At 41.9% G+C, this 20052-nt stretch overlaps 1 protein-coding gene across 1 annotated transcript in view; it reads left to right on the forward strand.

Moving 5' to 3' along the window:
- Positions 1-1220: 1220 nt before the first annotated feature.
- The window catches only part of CD109 (CD109 molecule), a 113952-nt gene continuing 95120 nt past the window's right edge, over positions 1221-20052 (forward strand). Inside the window, 3 exon segments of the mRNA XM_032484475.1 lie at positions 1221-1559; positions 2852-3024; positions 17125-17153. Of these exon segments, the coding sequence (XP_032340366.1) occupies positions 1486-1559; positions 2852-3024; positions 17125-17153 (276 nt within the window). The 5' untranslated portion in view covers positions 1221-1485.

The following is a 20052-nucleotide window of genomic DNA, read 5'->3' on the forward strand; positions in this document are numbered from 1 at the left end:
CATACACACAATTAGAGTTTGAGAAACACTGATTTAGCCCCTGACACAGCCCACACTTGACCTTGAACAACAGAGGTGAGGAAACCAGACCAGCAGTAACAGATGTGTCAGGGGCAGGATCTTTACCAAGGTCCGGGGCCCACTCCTGCCCTTTCACTTAACCCGAGCCCTGCCTGCACAGGAAGTCAGCCACTAAAATAGGCGCATGTGGGAGACAGGAGGACACAGGGACCTCTGCAAGGGTGAAGAAGGGTGGCACAGGAAAGGAAGGAAAGCGGTTCCTGGACTCCAAGACCACAGCGTGTCTAGGTGCTACTTTTCCCCTTATTTAGCCCATAGCTTTGCCACTGACACCACCCTTTGCTGACCTCTTTTCCTTTTGCATTTTGCCCTGTATTAAAATGTCACCATCTAAAACGTTTCTCTATGAAAACTAGAAACTTTACGTTGTCAGGGACTGAATGTGCCTGTTTTCCAATAGTTTCTGGCAGTTCCCGGCTTTTATGGTGTAGTCATGGTGAAACCTGAGTCATCTAAAGATGGTGACAGTGCCAAGGAGCTGAAAAGGAGCTGCGCACAAGCCAGACTGCAGGAGCTGGCACTCAGCCACTGCTGGGCGCCCTGGGCCACTGGCCCTCCTGGGGACAGGAGAGCCACCCTAGTTCTAACAGTGTTGGTACAAACAGCTCCAAGCCTTGTAGTGCTGATGAATGCTTACTGCAGCAGATGGGCTTAGAGACAGCCCAAAGTATAAAGTATCTCCCCACATGTGTTTCTCAGAGTTCCAAGAAGCAACACCTAACTTTCACATGTGCCACAGTTCTTTTCTCCCTCTTTTCTTTTTAAAGCTGAGAAACCACATTTTCCTGGAGAGGCAAACAATATACCTCACTTTTTGCTTTAAGGGGGAAAAAAAAAGGTTTTCTCTTGTGTTTATTCATATACATTAAATAACAACGTGTGTGTGTGTGTGTGTGTGTGTGTGTGTGTGTGTGTACGTGTACGCACCTTTTCTCTTAAATTCTGACTCAGTCTTCAGTCTGCAGGACAATGACTGGTTTTTTCCCACCTCACATAGCTGCTATGATTTCTCCACACAAGGATGGGCCTGTTTACGCACACTGGGCACCGTTGGTGGAGCGCTAGTGTAAACAGCCCCAGGAGCCTGGTGGGCCGGGGCGCCCTGCGTTCTCCGCGGGGAGCGGGGGTGCGGGGGCCAGGTTGGGCTGACCGCACCCCGCCAGCCCAGGGTTTGCGATGTTTGCCGGGGAGGCGAGGAGCGCCATTGTGATGCGGCTGGGAGGGGTGGAGCCACCGAGTCCGGGCTCAAATTAGATCCTTCTCTTTGCTGGGCGCCCGGGCGCGCCCAGTGCAGATTGCTAAACTCCAGAGTCGGGGAGAAATCTGGGAGGAGGTGGGTCGCCACACCCCCGGTGCCTGCGAGTTTTCTTGGGAGCCCAGGGGTGCCGGGCACACGCCACCGAGATGCTGGGCCCTCGGCTCGTGACCGCCGCCCACCTCTTCTGCTTATGGAGCTCGGTGCTGGCCGCCACCTCCGGGTAGGAGCGCAGGGGGCGCGCGGGGCGGGGTGGGGTGGGGTGGAAGCGAGCCTCAGCCAGACCCTGGCCTGGAGGTTTGATCGTATTTGTCGCCTGAGCTGGTTCTCCATGGGACAGTTACTTTGTCCACCCACGAGGTTGCTGAAGCGTCTCTGGCCGTAACTGTTTTCTAAAGACAGTTGTTTTACTTTTAGTCCACGTTGCCTCTGTGATTTTCTCAATTTTTTGCTTCCAAATAATAACGCATTTTTCTTTCAAAGACTTTTTTTCCTTCTCTAAACGAGATATCCCAACTTTGGCACTGACAAGGTGTGGCTGAGGTGACTGAAGCATGGGTTCAAGTGCAGACTTTGTAGGGAGATATCTTGTGAGACACCCAAGTAATAGAAAGCCCTTGCCACCCTGCACCCCCCAGTCCCCCAACCCCCACCCCGCAAAGGTTTCTGCCCTTGAGCCCTAACCCCTAGCTCGAGCAGAAAAGTGCTGTTTTAGCGATTTTTATGCTCTGCATCTGGAAAAGTCACCAAGGATAGTTGAATTTCAGTTGGTATACTTTAATCAGTGGTGTCAGTTAGATGATGTTTTCTTGGGTAGATGCCGAAGCATAAAGATTTGAATAAGAAACAGGCAAAATTCGTGTGTGTGTGTAAGCCAAAAAAAAAAAAAAAAAAAACAAAAACAGTCACGCTGGGATGAGATCCTCTGTAAAGGAGAAGTTTAGAGGCTTGTACTTTGCCAGTAACTTCTGCATGTCCCAGTGTAAGGTATCCTGTGCGGTCTGTGGTTTATAAAATGGAAATTATAACACAGGCCTTCTGCTAGTGGTGCATGAATTAGTGTTAAAATTGATTTGTGAGAAAGTACAGCATGATAAGTGTAATTAACACTGCTGTGTGTTATATATGAACGTTCAGAGTAAATCCTTGGAGTTCTGATCATAAGGAAAAATTATATTTTTTCTATTTCTTTAATTTTATGTCTAAATGAGATGATAGATGTTCACTAAACTTGTCACAATCACGATGCTGTGTAAGTCAAGTCCCTATCTGTACACTTTAAACTTACATGGTGCTGTGTGTCAATTACATCTCAGTAAAGCTTGATAAAAATTTATGGCTGCTGTTGTTATAATAGCATGTCAGTGCCATTGCTAAGTGGAGCAGTGGGGCAATACTAATTGGAACAATTGCAGTTGGCACCATGCAAGGAGGCTGTCTCAATATTTATGAAATTTGAGGATCTCAAAAAGATGGAGATGTGAGGCTAAGAAACTTTGTTTTCCCCTCCTTTAGGCCCAGATTTCTGGTGACAGCCCCAGGGATCATCAGGCCTGGAGGAAATGTGACTGTTGGGGTGGAGCTTCTGGAGCACAGCCCTGCACAGGTCACTGTGAAGGCAGAGCTTGTCAAGATGGCAGCCAACCTCACCATCTCTGTGCTGGAAGCAGAAGGAGTCTTTGAAAAAGGTAAGGTGAATAACAGAGTCTTACCCTCCTGCAGAAGTAACTGGAGTGTGTTGATAAAGCTGTGTGCTAGGTGACTTAATGGAGAAGCCCCACATTTTTGGTAGCTTACGTGATACACTTTTTTTTTTCGTGTGAGAAAGGCTTTATTCATCCACCTCACAATTCTTATAAGAGAAAGTTGGTAAACAGTAACATCTTGATTAATTGAGCTCTTCATTTTTTTCTAGTTCATTTTTTCCTCCCATTTTTAAGAGACGGCACCTTAGAACCAAAAAAACTTGTTTCTTTAACTTAAAAAAAAATCTTCACACTGTAAACATCAACAGCTTAAGAAGTTACTTTGAAATAACTTTGAACAAGCAAACAGAACCCACTTACTTCCCATTTCATAATACACTTTGAATCCTTACTCATGTGAGTCTGAAATGGTGTTTCTGGGATGCTCTTCTGGGTGGGGATTCCGAGACCCAGGTTCCTTCCACTTCGTGGCTCCATCGTCATTAATACATGGATTCCAAGTCTGCCGCTGAAGAGCATGGAGTTTCTCTTACAGTGCAGGCCTGATGTAGTCATATCACTCTTCTTCTGATGGCCACAGTTAGCTGCACAGGAGGCTGGGCATGTGGGCCAGCATGTGCCCAGAAGAGAGGATGGGTGTAATGAACAGTCTGACACAAACCATAGTTACGTATGGTTTACACAAGCTGTGTATAACTGTATTTGTTTATTGAGTACAGAGGATTTTACTAAGTAGGCCTATGGGAAGGGAAAGATTAGTCATAGTTAAAAAACCTAGTTTTATGGAATATTTTTTAGTTTTTTAAGTAGCAGAAAAAAAGACAAATAATGTAAAAGTGGGAGTCATTTGTAAAAGAATCCACATCTCCTGTTTTAAGTTTGGGTTCTAACTACACCCAGGATTAAATTGGGTCAATGAATGTCTCCTTTTTCAATACTAAGGGAAAAATAATTTTGGGGGGGATAAACAATTAAATATGCAGATTTTTCTTTCAATTAAAATGAACATTTTTTTTCCAGTTGAAAGAATAATCTATACTCAGTACTTACAACCTGATAAACACTGGAAGTAAAGGAAATAAACCAAAAATCACCTGCAATCCCACCACCCCAACTATAAACACTTAATCATGTTTAGATGTTTAGTCAGAGGCCAGAAACTGAGGCATAAATTCCTATTATGTTAAGAGTTATCTTTTAAAAACATCATTTAAGGGCACAAAATGAAGGCTAGATGGGGTTCCACAGTACTCTGTTATATAAATGTTTATCCTTCACCAGCACAGAGAAATTAACCTCCTCATGAAATGAGATAAAATCAAAGTTTATCTACATCCAAGGTTCTTTCTGCACTGGGAAGTTGACCGACTGGGTGGGTTAGTTTGGGATAGGAGTCAGGAAGAGGTGATATGTGCGGGGGCCAGATGATGTTGTCTTTCATAGGTATGATGTCAAGGAAGCGGGAGGCCTTGTTTCCCCAGAGAGGAAATGTAGTTAGTGCTTAAGATGTCAGATTGAGTCTTAGTACTAGTTGTGTGATCTTGGGCAGGTTACTTAACTGCTCTGAGCCTCAATTTCTTCATCTATAAAATGGGGATAAGGTACTTCCCAGGGTTGTTACAAAGTTACAATAAGTATCTAGTACCTATTGGGCACTCAATAAACAATAGCTTGTTAATACTGTAAGTAGTAATAACGTCAAAGAAGATGCCAGAAGTGTCATTTCCATCTTATGTGGGGGTGGATCTCTACTTTTATTATTGAACTGTTTAATTATGAAAATGAATGAATTTTGGTTTTATGATAATGGCTAAAGAAAATGTTGAAATACTAAATCACAGCAGACGACACTTAAGGTAGCTCCACATTCATTATTTATTCATTAAGAATGATCATTTTGGCTCTAGTAGTGTGGCAGTTTTCCTACAGGGCAAAGGTCCAGAATAACAAGGATGATTTTGATAGATATTTGGTCTTTGCTTAGACATTTGCATACTCTTATTCTAGAATTTCTCCTGCATTGTTTTTTCTGCAGTCACCTTTATCGGTCTCCTTTCTTTTTTTCTATAAACAAATAGTATGAACACTGGGTGCATGTTATTGTGGCTTGGTTTTTAAACTTTTAATCTTAGATTTTCCCTTTGGGAGGAAAGTTGGTCATATGCCTTTGGGAAGGCTACAGTGCTCAAGACTGGGTCAGGACAACACTATCCTGGGAGCAGGATGGATCTTTGAAAAAGAGAAAGAAAATGTGCTACTTTCAGGGGCTGTTTTGGACTCAGTTGACGTCCAGTTTCATTGAAAATACCATTGGCTGGAGCATTCTCCCTCTTTCAAAGGAGAATGTTAACTTTGTTATCAGGGGCTGTGGGTCATTGTTCTCAGAGCAGATGCTTCCTGTAAGGTTAGGGCTGAAGGATCAAGACATTTCTCCCTCCTTGTCTTCACATCCTTTGCTTTATCTGATTTCTTCAGTTGTAACAGTATGTAGATAAAGGAGGACTTTCTGAATCAATGGGGTCTGGATCTTCGTAGGATTTATTTTTCTCCCCTGCTGCATAAACACAAATACATACATATTAGGTCTCACTGTTTCGCCATTTCCTTATGAAGGCCTCCAAGAAGTTCCTGCCAAGAAAAGACTGATTTTAATAAAGATTCATCTTCTAGCAGAACTGGGTAAGGAGGCGGAGTTTCCGAGTGGCTGTTCTTCTTAGAAATTCCTGGGGCAGGGCAGTGTTTTACCATAACCATATTGCATTTCTAGCTTAGTTTGTGTCAGAAACAGTGACAGCTAAAGGATTTGAGTTGCAGAATATAACTTAATAAAGGCAGAAAAGTATGGCTTGTCCTCAAGGAAGAGGTCATTTATTTGTTTGACAGATATGGGGAAAATTTTGTTTACATTTTCATTCTTGAGCCCAGCAGCATGGATTACATTACAGTTAGCTTATTCATTTTTTAAAAATATATTAATTCTGTATTTATTGGGGATTGATTACTTTTATTTATTTATTTTTTTGTGAACAGTAACCTTTTAGAAAGTGTTTCTAGTGAACTTTGAGGAATTCTTTAAAGGTATATTAATGCCTCTTTAGGGGTGAGATTGAGACACTGAAGTGTACTTGTCATTATCACAACTATCACCAGCATCACCACCACCATCGTCACCACCACCATTATCACCACACCATTTCATCATCACCACCATCATCATCATCATCATCATCATCATCTCTGTGATGAATAGAACTAGGTTCATAACCTTTTGTTGTGTAAAATAGTTATGCAAATATAATAGACAAAACATGGTAAAATTCAACAGGTAGTAATTACCAGAGGAGAGAAGATGGAGCAGCTATTGGCATTTGAAGTCAAGACAGACAGTCTACTGGTTGGAGAGTGAGTCTGTCCCTTTATTTCTTACCTTCTTGGCTTTTACCTCTTCCTTTACTATGATGTTGCCCTGGAGTTCCATGCCAAAGCAAGAAAACAAAGTTGAGAACATTTGAACTCACAGGTCATAAATGAGAATTATCTTCTCATCTGTTAAGATGCATGGAGTAATTGAATTATTTATAATGTCCTTGAAACTATAATTTCTGCTTTATTTCCTGTTCTCTTTTTACAATTTGAAATATTAATTTGTAAACTTTCAGTGTTTTTCCTGAATGAGATTTACTTCAGATTTTGATAAAGAATATACCCTTTTCCTCCACTAATGAGTTCATTGAGGCTGGTTTCACAGAAACCTGATTTAAGAAAAATACCTAAGCAAAATCTCGACTGCAAACTGGGGTCCTCAGCAGGGCATCTCCTGGCCTGGAGGCACTGATATATTTATGGTGCCAAGTCTACTTCCATCTTCTCACTGAAGGATTTGGGAGAGATGGACTCTGAGACTGTGCCTCTATCCTTTAATAACTAGCTTTTTCTTCTTGCCCTAAAATCTTGGAGCACTAATGGGTGTTTACATTCAGTTCTTTAAGAATTAAACCTTCTTCTTTGTCCTTTATTGTCTTTTTTTCTATCTCCATTGACTGTCAGATATTTTATTTTCCATCTTGATCCAGTAAGAATGTGAAGTTAGTATTTTAAAGTTTGAGATATTAGCTGAAAAGCTTTTTGGAAAAGTCATCCAATTCGGTTTGGATGGCTTTCTGGTGGACAAAGCTCCTGAACATACTTTTCATACCTTGTAGATCAAAATCAGTGCTATGGTTTTTGCGAGAGTAGATTAATTAGAGAGCTGTGTGGGCAGGTCTCCCAGGGGAGGTTTCACAGGCAGCTGTGCCAGGAAAGCTCAGTCTGAGCATGTAGTGACATGAGAATCATTTTTAAAGGGTGTGGGCCCTTCATTCACATGTCTTTGGTATTGTGTGTGGTGTATATTAATAGGGAGGTGGGGCCTGAGGACAAAGGACCAGAGTGTAGTCATGACGTGCTTGGGCTCTGAAGCCAGGCTGGCTGGATGCCCTTCTGTTAGTGGTCGTGTGGCTATCGGCCATGGCCATCTCACCAAGCTTCAGTTTTATCATCTGAAGAGTGGTGGTTACTGCCTTGTACAATATGGTTATTGTGAGGACTAAATAAGTAACATGTTTAAAGCACCATCACACATGGGAATTTTTAAAGAAGACGGTAGCTATGGTAATTATTAGAAAACGCTGGCAACAAACACATCGGAGGCAATTCTTAATCACCCTCTTGAGATGATCTTGAACTGGAAACTCTATAAAAGGCACATCACTAAGCGGGAATGGGAAAGGATGTAACGTATTAAATACTGAGTTTCCTTATACTGCCAGGGACTTTATGCACCCTTTTTAATCAGTAACCCGACGAGGAAGGTACTTTTATCTTCATTTTAGAAATGTGAGGCTAAGAGAGGACCAGTAATTTTCCTAGGCTAACACAATAAATGGTATAGCCTGAATGTTCTGTTGGTTCTGATGGTTCTGAACTTGAAGGTTTTGTACTGCCTGAGAGAGTGTGAAATATTTTTTGTTGCTTTGTTTGGGGATTTTGATGCAATGTGTATCAGCCGTCTTCCTCAAAAATCATTTTCTTCTTTGCTTGTGGTAGTTTAGAGCTGGATCTCATGAAATCTAATCTGGATCTAAGAGTTGCAAGAGGCAATACCAGCTCTCCTCCTAATTTAGTTTAGTCTTCATAGAATTTTGGAGCTGAATGGAACCTCAGGGATAAGCCAAACCAATCACCTAATTTATGGCTGAGGAGACTGAGGTGTGGTGTTGGTGACTTCCCCAAAAGCTGGAAGCAGATCTCAGGCTCCCAGATTTTCAGTCCAATGCTATTTACATTGTACTCTGGGAAACTCTCCTAGCATGTGGGGAACTGTATGTAAGACCTAGGGGATATTTGCAAATGTTGATTTTTCTGATACAGAAAAAAATAAGGCTTACTAAGGGGTTTAAAAATGCTTACCTGTATTTTTGTGCGAGTTTCTTGTTTCAGCTCAAGGTGGAGTTGTTCTTTATGGACCAATGGTTCTGCATTGGGTGGGGGTGGGGCTCGGTGCCTGAGATCTCTCCTAAAACTAAATCCTGTTGCTGTGTTTCTCAAAATGTGAGTCATACTTATGAAAAATGCAGATTCATGGCGGCCCCCTCAAGACCTGGGTAAGGTCTGGGAATCTAAACCTCATTTTAAGCAATCACTGCAAGTGATTCTTACCCTCGTTAACATGGGAACAGCTGGGCTTCAGTTAGGAGACTCATGGATTGTTCTTGACCCAGTGGTGGGAAGCTTGAGAGTGAGAGGCAAGTCTTAGCAAGTCTGTGATGATTCATAGCCGCTGAAGGGCTCCGCCCAGATTTCTGTATTTGCCTTTCAAGCAGCCCCCAACCCTAAGCCTTGGTGTTAATTTAAAGCATTGGAGAAACATGTCTTGGGGTTTGATTGTGAATCAGTGATGGAGTGAAGTTGAAACTGAACAGACGGATTCTTTAAACTCCAAGTTAAACATGTGCTGCTCCTCTTCTAACACAGAATGAGTCACTGTCCCAGTGACTCACTGAGGGCTTGTGGTGGAAACAGAAATCAGATCTTGTAAGAATCTGGGCTGGGTTGCTGTTTGAACCTTTGTGTTATTAAGAGGGCTTCTCAGTGCTGGAACTCGTTTCCCCAAGGACAGTTTCCCCCATTAATTGATTATTTGTTGACTATTTGTTGTGTGTTTATGGGAACCGTAAATGAATGGGGGGTGGGCAGAAGAGGAAGGGAGGCATTAGAGGAGGTGCAGAGATTGTAGAAGGACATGTCTGATATTAAAAGCAGAGGAGGCTGGAGAGTTTTTATTTCTTGTTTGTGTAGAAAATTCAGTGTGGTTGGTTAATAGTGCTTCTTGTGTGTGACCCTGTGCTTGGTATGGTTACTTTTTACACCCAGAGCTGTACAAATATCCATTCATGAATGTTCCACCTCTGCTGACATAGTTGGCATTTAGTGGGAGAAGTTATTTCACCTCCAAGAGAACGGGAGTGTGTGCCGGAGGAAGAGCCCAGGGCTGGGAGAGTCAGTCATGGAAAGGAGATAGAGGTGTGTGTGTGTGTTTTCTGAGAAGATGTTACATTTGGCTTTATATGTATGTGTGGGGAGACACCCAGATGGAGATGTTCTGCAGATAGTTTTGAAATTGCAGCTAGGGAGAGTTTAAGGCATTGTTTTCACAGAGGCAGACAGTATTTGAAGTCTTGGTGGGAAGGCATGGGATGCACAAGAGAGATGGAGTTTATGGAAAGGACACGTCTGATGCCAGAAGCATGGAGGGAGGAAAAGAAATCAATGAAATGAATGGGTGGGGAGCAGCCAGAGACAGGGATGGATTGGAGATGGCGAGGCGTCTCAGAAGCCAAGGGAAGAAAGAGTTACAAGAAGGAAGTAGCATCAAGTGTCCTGTACAGTTGGGGAGACATGGTGGTTCAGGATGGGGGCTCTGAAGCCACACTGGAACTGGACCCTTAGCACTACCTCTTACTACCTTTGTGACCTTGGGCAAGTCGCTTCGTTGTGTCTAGTCCCAGTTTCTTCATCTGCATAATGGTGACAGGAATAGTACCTGCCCCAGAACATTGCTTTGGGGATTAAATGAGACAATGCTTTAGAGCCGTATTGCCCAATATGGTAGCCACTGGCCACATGTGGTTTTTGAGCACTTAAAATGTGGCTTGTACGTATTATGATGGACTGTGAGGACTGGATTTTGAATACTTAGTGCCAAATAATGCAAAAAACCCAATCATTTTTTATATTGATTGCACATTTAATGGTAATATTTTGGATATATGGGGCTAAATAAAATATGTTTTTAAACTTAATTTCACCTGTTTGTTTTTCTTTTTGCAACATACTGCTTTAGGACATTGACTGCAGTGCCTGGCACACAGTAAACATTTGGGCACGTCAGCTATGTTGCACCAGGCATCCCCTGCATGAGACATTAGCTCTGATGCCTCCCTTCTGAGCACATGCCTGTGGCATGAGACCAGGAGTCTCTGTAGATGGGCCTTCGGTTCTCACCCGATTGGGCCTTCAACCTTATTTCTTTGTCTTTGAGGAAGGAGGAGGTCTCCCTAAAAAGAGCACCATACCATAGGGGTTGGTAAACTTTTTCCATAAAGGGCCAGATAATCAATACTGTAGGTTTGCCTGCCAGTGGACTTTGTTGCAGCTACTGGACATGGCCTTTGCAGCAGGAAAGCAGCCACAGAGGACACGTTAACTAATGAACATGCTTGTGGACCAATGGAAATTTATCTATAAGCCCTGAACTTAGGGTTCATGTAATTTCACGTGTCACAAAATAAGATTATTTTTATTTTCCCCAGCTATTTAAAAATGCAAAATCATCATATCTGACCATAGATGTGGGCACAATGACCTAACTCAGCATGGGACAGAAGCTCACTCCTAGGCCAGCCAACAAGGACCAAGGCACATTCTATTGGAAACACAGTTCGTAGTAAAGGGAATAAAAACATTCTCCTGAAGAAGGGAGCTGCAGTCATGGCTAAGAAAAAAAAATCTATTAGAATAATGGGACACAAAATCAAGATAATAATTTAGAAATATTTACATAGACTAATAGCAAAAATATTTACTTGATAATACATAGTCAATGTTCCTAGAAAATAAAACTCTAGAATGAAAAATTTTTTTTTAAGTTGAAGTATAGTCAGTTTGCAATGTTGTGTCAATTTCTGGTACAACATAATAGAAGATTTGAATTTGAGAAAAAATAAATTCATAACAGACCTTTAAAAAAATGCAAAACCACTTTTATTTCATGAACTGTACAAGAGCAGGCCTGGCCCAGGCTTGACCCATGGGTGGTCGATTGCTGACCCTGCTGTAATAAATGCCCTTCCGTTTGGCCGTCCAGAGCCTGGCTTGACTTGGTTTTTCATTGTGTAGAACCTAACATTTAGTTTATATTGTACCATTTTATTTATTTTACTTCTAGTAGTTTCATTTGACTTGTTTTATGCTGAGTGGTCTAAATGGAACAAAACATTGTTTATGAAACTCTTCTTTACTGAGATATTTGTAAGCAAGGGAAGGCAGGAGAAGAAAAAAAAAAAAAAGAGTAAGGGACCAAAGGAAATCCTTTTGTTTTATTTTGCTTGAAATACTTGTGTTTTCTGTATCGATTGAATTCACTGAAGTCCTTGACTTAAAGATGCCATTAAACTGTGAAGCAGAAAAATTATATTTTAAGATTTTGTCTTCACGGATTTGTGGTAGAAACCTCATTTCCCACCCTGTCCATCTGAGATCAAAGAAAATGCCAAATAACGAGAGAATATTTTAATAACTTGACAAAGAGGTAAAATTTTTCAGCTCAAAAAGTGATTTCCTTAAGTTTATTACTATATATTACTGAGTAGCGGAGAGTTGCCAAAAGCCATCAGGCAGTAAATGCTAGGTCAGACATATATATGGTGGAAAGTCCTTTTTTCCCCCCTTGGAGGATATTTCAGGACCCAGTTGGATTTCCAATTACACACTCTCTTTCCCTTCAGTGACTCTCCGCAGTGCTGTCTGGTGAGCACAGATGTCAGAAGCAGCAGCATATGGCATTATAGAGTGTGTTTAAAAAGTTAAGGAAAGGTTAGTTTTTGTGTATGCTTATTACACCATTTAAAAATAGCTTTGACTCTATTTGTAAATCAGATGACGGCCAGCTCTCAGCCTGTGCCAAGTGTGAAGCCTTAAAACAAAGTTTCTTTTGAGTGGCTTTGGTGGCATTGGGAGGCAGAAAGCACTGAAAGGGTTTTAAGATCGACTTTCTCTGGTTATACACAAAAACGATACGATCTGGGTTTTACAGAGTTGTCTGCAATAAAGTTGAGAAGGATTTCAGAGGACAGAATGTATTTTTAGTCAGTGATTAAGGATGCCATGCAATGTTTTAAGAGGTGGTGACTATTGCCCATGTCTCAGGGGAGCCCCACTGAAAGGGAGAAGAATGTTCACAACAGTTTGCAAATTCTATCTATTTAATCCTCAACCCAGCAACCCCAGGGAAAGAGATGCCTGTTTCCCATCTGCACTCCCACCACCCTGCCCCCAGTTTTATGTTTTGGTGCTGTAAATTATTGCTAGACTATTAGAACTTCCAAATAAGACTTAATAAGTCTCTAGGAAATTCCAAGCTGGTTTTATGAATTTAGAGGTATGACACCACGTAGAAAAAAATGTCTAGTACTTAAAGTTGACCTTTTAATAAGATGCTTGAGGCAAGTGAGGGGGCCTTACACTGGATCTCTCTGCACATCCTTTGAGTCACTTTATGAATCTGGCAAGAATTAGGCCTGGGTGGGGCCTTTCTGCCCCTACATTCCAGATTTTGGGTGTGGCTTCTGTTTCCGGGTCTGTGTCTTTCCTGGGTGTGTGATGGGCACAGTCACGTGTCACAGAGGTAGGACCCAGGCATGCAGTCCACTCCCCTTCCAGTTTCTCTCAAGTGAGAAAGACCCTCAAAGCTTTGACTCTATGAAGAGTTACATTAGAAAAAAAAAGTTCTATGAATGGGATTTCCTGTACTTCACATTTGGGTGGCTGGTTTTAAATTGCTGAAATGCTTGCCCTTCAATTTGCCATCAATCTGCTAGATTTACTTGGATCAGAGACTTGAAGTTGTTTTGTTTTACTTTCTCCTTGCTTGATGTCACTTAGATAAAAATAAATCCAGCCCTGACACACACATACATATCTTTAGTCTTTGTGAGCATTGGGAGGTAAGATGGTGTGTCAGGCCATGGTAGAAAGGAAGCACATTGTTTCCTCCAGTTGCCGGGCTGACAAAGTAATCAAGCCCGGTGAACAATTTGTCCTAAAGTCATGAAAATCAGGGACTCTCAATAATCAAGAGTGCTGGTTGGTTGGGGCTGAGCCCCCTGCAGTCTACACTTTTGATTTTATTCCGCAGTGGGACGTTGTGGGGGCTGCTGCGCTGTACTGTCCAGGTTCTTCCCATCAGGGAGGAAGACTCATTCTCTGAAGCTGCTGGGAATACTGCCCTTTGAGCAGGCCCCTTCGGGGACTGCCCCAGATAGAGTCACCCTGTCCCAGGGGCGCCCCTCCTTGGGGCACCCCTCTCCCTCAACTCAGGACAACTCTCAGGAGTCAGTGCTGCTTCTGAGTGCCCCCCTGGACCTGTCCTGAGCCTGCATTGCAGCCCCCATCTCCCCTCCCCCGAGTCCTGCCTCTTTCCAGTTCCTTCCCTTCTCCACGCACTGGTCCCAGGCACACCCCCTGCATAACCTCTTGCGCTAGTTTTTTTAGGGTATCTAATACTATATTTTTTCATACTAATGAATCAAAGAGGGAAATCATGTGATGGTCATGAGAGGTTTCCAAAAAGCGTAACATCCTGATTTTTTTAGAAATTCAATAAAATTAGTAACATACACATACACCAAACCAATAAGTTGTATCCTGCTTAATGGTGAAACGTAAACATTCTGATTAAAGTCTCAAACAGTATAAGCATGCTAAACGATAAAATAACTAAAAAAGGAAGATAAAAGGCATTAATATTCTAAATATGAAAGCCCATTTCCTTTTATCTGTGGATATCATCATTGCATTCCTCAAAAACACAAGAAAATCAACAGAAAAACTATTGGAAATAATAAACACATTCAATAAAGTGATCATCTATAAAATAAATGCAGAAAAATCTGTAGGAAACCTCTTGCACTTTAATCAAGCATCTCAGTGTCGGCTTCCCAGGGAACCCAGCCTCAGACAAAAGCTACTGTTTACCTTTCCTTTGAGGATGGGTTGTTCGGATCTTGATCTTGAAATGAACTTCACACTGTACTGTGAAGAGCTGATAGAAGAGTTGGGAAGTTTTCCAGTTTTTGTTTCTTTTCAGAAGTTCTTGTATGCCACAGATTATTTTAGAATTAGCTCCACTCCAGCATCGCTTGTGTGTATGTAACTCTAAGGGATGGGAGAAACACTATGGAAGAGGAACCTGTGCCGTGCTGATGGCTAACATTGAGTTGAGGGGAGAAAGGAGTCCAAGAGGACTGAGTTTTGAGCCTTCTGTGACTGAGGGAACAGGAATTTCAAGATACACAAAGAGGCTACCCAAGCTCCCAATGCCAATTTTTTCCCCATACTGTACTGTTTAAGTGTTTCAGCCCAAATACTTTGCAGGGTCTGCCTGCAGAGTTCTGTGGTTCTTTTCAACAAATATTTTTACAAGACAAAACTTGTCAGTTGTCTTTTTATGGTTCTTTTGGGGGTTCACCCAGTTTAGCTGCTGCAACATCTCAAGGGCTTCTCAATTTCACTTCGGTTCAGTATAGAATACACCTCTCCCATTAACAGCAAGAACTTAATGCACAGAAGTTTCTGCCCACAAATGGAGATATTCGCAAAGCATGATTACACAATTTCAGAGTTAAATCTTGTGCAAATTAAACCCACATCATGTTAATATTTTGCTAAATCAAAAAAGATCTGTGACAAATGCTAGATACGGAATGCTGGGGTAACAGCGTGACCTGGACCATCCTGGGGGGGCTCGCCTGTCTAAAGGGCCTTCTGTGGTCTGACCCAGCCTCATCTCTTCTGCCCCTCCCACCTCTGGTTTTGTCTCATCTCGCTCTTTGCTTCCTTAGACTCATGCTGACCTCCACTCCTTTGCACTTACTGCTGCTCTGCCTGGAGATTCTGCACCTCCTTTCTCACCTGGCTCATTTTCCCCCAATCTACAGTCCTAGATTCTGCATCATTTTCTCCAGGGACCTCCTGCGATCCCTCTGGAGTGCTCCCCAGCCTACCTCCGTTGCAGCCCTTCCACGTAGAGCTGTATCTGCTCAATTGTCCCTCCTTCCTCACTTTTCAAGACACTCTTTGCCCAGTGTCATATGATTTCAGTTAAAAGAAGAGTATTCACCTAAAGTTTGAATGAATTTTTCCTGCTCTTTGCTTCCTGTGGTGACAGCTATTAGATAAACTGGTCTGTGCTGTGTGGTTAGTGATTTTGATGCATTGCTTATCTGCTCCGGAAAACATTTGTGTTTCACTGAGACCCATCGAGGCAGTGGCCATAGATGGGGTGCACACATCTGGGAGTGCACAGGACCATTTATAAGAGTGTACGTGGAAAAGGTACTAACTTTTATTTCTATTATTTTATTAGAAAAAATTAAAAAAAGAAAATATTTAATACTTTGGTTAAGAAAGTTCATGTATATATATTTTATAAAAATATGTAATATTTATATATAAATAAATATATATAAATATGTAATGTATATTATGAGTTATATAATATAATCTATATAGTATTTAAGAAAATGTAATTTATATAGCATAGATTATAATTTACATAATATTTAGGTAAATATAATTTATTTACATAATATAAATTATATATTTATATATTATATGGTATATATAATACATTTATATATTTTATGTAATGTATAAAGTATTATTTATGTATGTAAAATCCACATATTTTATAAATCTATCCTGATGGGGTAACCGGTACTAAATACTTAATTGACTGCCTGCTCCATCATCAAACAGGTTACAGAGGCACGCTGACATGCTAGTGGGGGACTCGGCAAGCTTTCTGGCCCTATAATGACGCACAGTTGATCAAGTATGTTTTACATGCCAGGCACTGTTCTGTACCCTTTACAGGCATTGACATACTTATTCCTTATATCCACTTTGTGAGATTGTTGTGATCATCAGCATCCTCATTTTATGGGTGACACAACTGAGCCCCGAGAGTCAGGTAACATTGTCAAGGACAGGACTTGTACGTGGCTGGTTGAGGAGAGAACCGATGCACTCTGACTGCAGAGGCTACTTGCTTCATTAACCCTGCTCCACCCTGTGCCTGTCTGTTCCCTTGGGGTAGACACGTGTGTCTTGTTCACTGTGGTACCCTTAATAAATATTTCTCAAATAAATGAAGGAATTGAGGGCCTGTCACCACTTCTGAATTCGTATCACTTAAACGGGAACTTTGGATGAATACTCTTCTTTTTAACTCGAAACATTTTTTCCCTTGCAATAAATAGATGTGATGAGGAATTGGCATGGGTTAAATTAGCAGTCTTTGTTTAGGAACTTATATGAAAACAAGTCTGCATCATTCTAGTACTGATGGGTCAGTTATGAGTCCCAGCTCTTCCTGATGTGACTCATGCCTTCCTCTCTTCCCTTTATCATGAGTGTATGAGAACATGGGAAATGGACCTCAGCTTGCTGGGAAGTGTCCCTCAGACGTGGACAACCTTAAACAGCAGCAGGAGCAGCAGCAACACTGACAGCAAAAATAGTGATGGAAAACAGAAGCAGGACTTAACTAATTCTGACAGCCTTTGAAGTCTTCATTCCTTGGCACGAGGATCTGTAATAAATCTCAAGTGTTCTGGGCTTTAGTAAAATTGTTTTGATTTGACCAAGTAAGTTCATGGTTTCCTAAGCTTATGACTCCCTTTACATCTGAAAGAGGATTGAGAGGATCTTAGGAGTGTTGTATCATATCATATTCAAATTATGACTCTATTTTCTTTCTTTCAGGCTCTTTCAAGACACTTACTCTTCCATCAGTAAGTATTTATTTAAGAAACTTGGCTTCAGAAATATACATTGCATCAGTGAAATAAAGAAATTAATATTTTATTGGCTTTTGTATCAGTTTGTATTCCTTGTGAGTTTGACTTGAGTTCAGTCCCCCCTTCAGATTATTTAAGAATAATTTTACTTCTGGGAGATTGGCTATTAGCCCCCTCAAACTCACAGCAGAGATTTTCTTCTTACAAAATAGAGCAGTTCACTGAGGGGACCTGGCTTGGGCTCGTAGCACAGAGACCTGGGCTGGTTTGGTCCTGCTTCTGACCTAATGAGCCTTGTAGCCTTGGGTGTGTTATTGATGCTCTGTCTCAGTTTCTTGGTTCTGGAAAGGGGTGGTCCCTTGCTGAGCCCTGTTGGAGTCTGAGGCAAAAGGAAACATCAGTGATTAATACTGATCCTGCCTTTGGTTAATGTTTTGGCTTTTTGGTTCATAATTTAATTTTTGCTATTTAAAACTATTTTAGATATTAAAACTTTATTTATCTTGATGACTGAGTTTTTTTGGTGCCCCCTTGAACTTGGCACTTGGGGCAAGGGCCTCGCTCACTGGCCTTCGTCCTGGCCCTGGAGGAGGGTGAAGGTGTCATCTCCTTTCACAGGGGCTGCCTTGGAGGTGAAAGGAGATGGTCAAGTGCTGTAACACTTGTTACAGAAAGTTTTCTTCTTGAGAGAGTCATAAAACCTGATGATTAAAGGCTGTGTGTGAGCCAGTCCTGCTTCCCATGGCTTTGATTTGGAAGTTTGTGCTTTTACTACTGTTTTGTTTCACAGCTTCCCACGTTTACTGTACAGTTCAGTAGATCAGAGTATCCACCATAAGGTGCAATTCAGTGAACTTTTCTGGGAATAGATGACTGATAATTTTGACCCTGACACCACATTACATGCTTATGTAGGGTCAGCGTTTCCCGATGGGCTATTTCCCCCACTACCTCTGTTTTTCTTTGGAGGTGGGTGGAGATAATCAGGTTTATTTATTTGCTTGTTTAATGGAGGTACTGGGGATTGAACCCAGGATCTCGTGCATGCTAAGCATGTGCTCTGCCACTGAGCTCTACCCTCTCCTCGGTCCGTTACCTCTTGAAGGTTATTTATCAAGCACATTCAGAAACCCCATTCCTTTGAGGGATTCTTAGAGAATACAGGGCTCCCAAACCATCCTTTATAAAAATTACTTACATTCCATAGATACTATCCTTCTTACCTATGATGTTTATTCTGACCTTAAAGAGATATACTGCTGTAACAATAGAAAGTGGGGAGGGGGAGGCATAAGCAGGCTGATGTGTCAGAAAAACCCCAATCTTAGTGACAGTAGGACATGAGATTGCATTAATGTAACCTCAGGCGTTAGGTGCTGGCCCCCAGTGCCTGTGCCCATAACTCCATGGAAAGAGTATTCCAGTGAGATTCAGATGACTCCTGTGTCACACAATTGCCTGACAGTGGAAGGGAGTGAGATTTGAGTTCAAGAATCACAGACTGGAGTGTAGAGAGGCTGAAATGAGCAGGCACATAGGCAGTCGGAGGGCACTCGGGCTGATTCCAGTAATGCTCGTGTGAACTATGCTCATCCCGGCTGTCATTAGCTGGAAATTGGCTACTATTATTCTTTAAAGTCTCAACTGTAAGAAATACTAACCCCAACATCCTGCATTTGTCTTTAATATTATGCCACTTCTATTGTGTTAACATTTGGCCATACTTGCTCCATCTCATGTCTGTCCATCTGCTCATCTCTTTGTCTATTAATTTATCTTATGTTTATGTTACCGAGTCCAAATTCGTTCTGCTCACTGCACGACAGGCCGGTAAATTGGGAGATGACGTGTTGGGGCAAGGAATAGTGACTTTATTTGGAAAGCCAGCTGACCGAGAGGATGGCAGACAAATGTCCCGGAGCACCATATTCCCCAAGTCAGAATTCAGGCTCCTTTGATACTGAAAAGGGGAGGGGGTGTGGTTGGTTGGTGCAGACTTCCTGGTGTAGGAATTCTGTGTTCTTGGAATCTTGCCCTTGCAGCTGTCCACCTGGGTCAGGTCATGGTTCCCCTGTAAAACCTCCAACAAGACAAATGTTGTTTTCTAATCTGCAACTTGTTATCTTTATGTGAGTGCAAAAGTGTTAATATCCTTAAAGGTCAGAGCCTTGAGGATGGGCTGTCTTGTCTATTTCAGGCTCTAGGCAACATTGTTTCACAAAAGGTGCAGAACCAGCAAGACTAAGCCTAGAAAACAGGGCACAAGGTGAAATGAAAGCCAACGGAACAGATCTAGTATGGGGTCAGATTTGCTCTTTTCTATTACATTTAAAGTGCATTTCCAGGTAAACTGCAAACATCAGTGCTTTTCTCCCTAACGATTTCCTGCTGACCTTTCCATTGTTACCTTTCCTTCATTTTCTTTTCCATATCGCTGGCCTTTTGGTGGCTGCTATTACTGAAAAATCTCCTCGGAGCTCTCTGTGGACAAATACTATTCGTAAAAAGGAGGCAGAATGTAGTTTCAGAATCTTAGGTTTGTGAATATGAAAATGAACTAGAAGTCAGGTGTACTAGTTATCTCTTGTTGTGTAACCTGCTATCCATCCCCAAACTGTGGTGTGAACCAACCGTAAACTTGTATTACTTCCCACAGGTGTTGTGGGTCAGGAATTTGGGAGCCACGTGATTGGGCAGTTCTGCTCTGGGGTCTCACAAGGCTGCACTCAAGGTGTCAGAGCCACAGTCATGTGAAGGCTTCCCAACGTGGGCCTTGCCCGTGCTTCGTGATTGTCCCCATCACGTGGTGGCTGAATTCCCCCAGAGCCAGGAATCCAAGGAAGAGAGAACCAGGCAGAAGCTATCCTTTTAATGATGGAGCATCATTCTACTC

This window comes from Camelus ferus, chromosome 8, assembly GCF_009834535.1.
Source record: "Camelus ferus isolate YT-003-E chromosome 8, BCGSAC_Cfer_1.0, whole genome shotgun sequence".
In the NCBI taxonomy this organism is placed as follows: Eukaryota; Metazoa; Chordata; class Mammalia; order Artiodactyla; family Camelidae; genus Camelus; species Camelus ferus.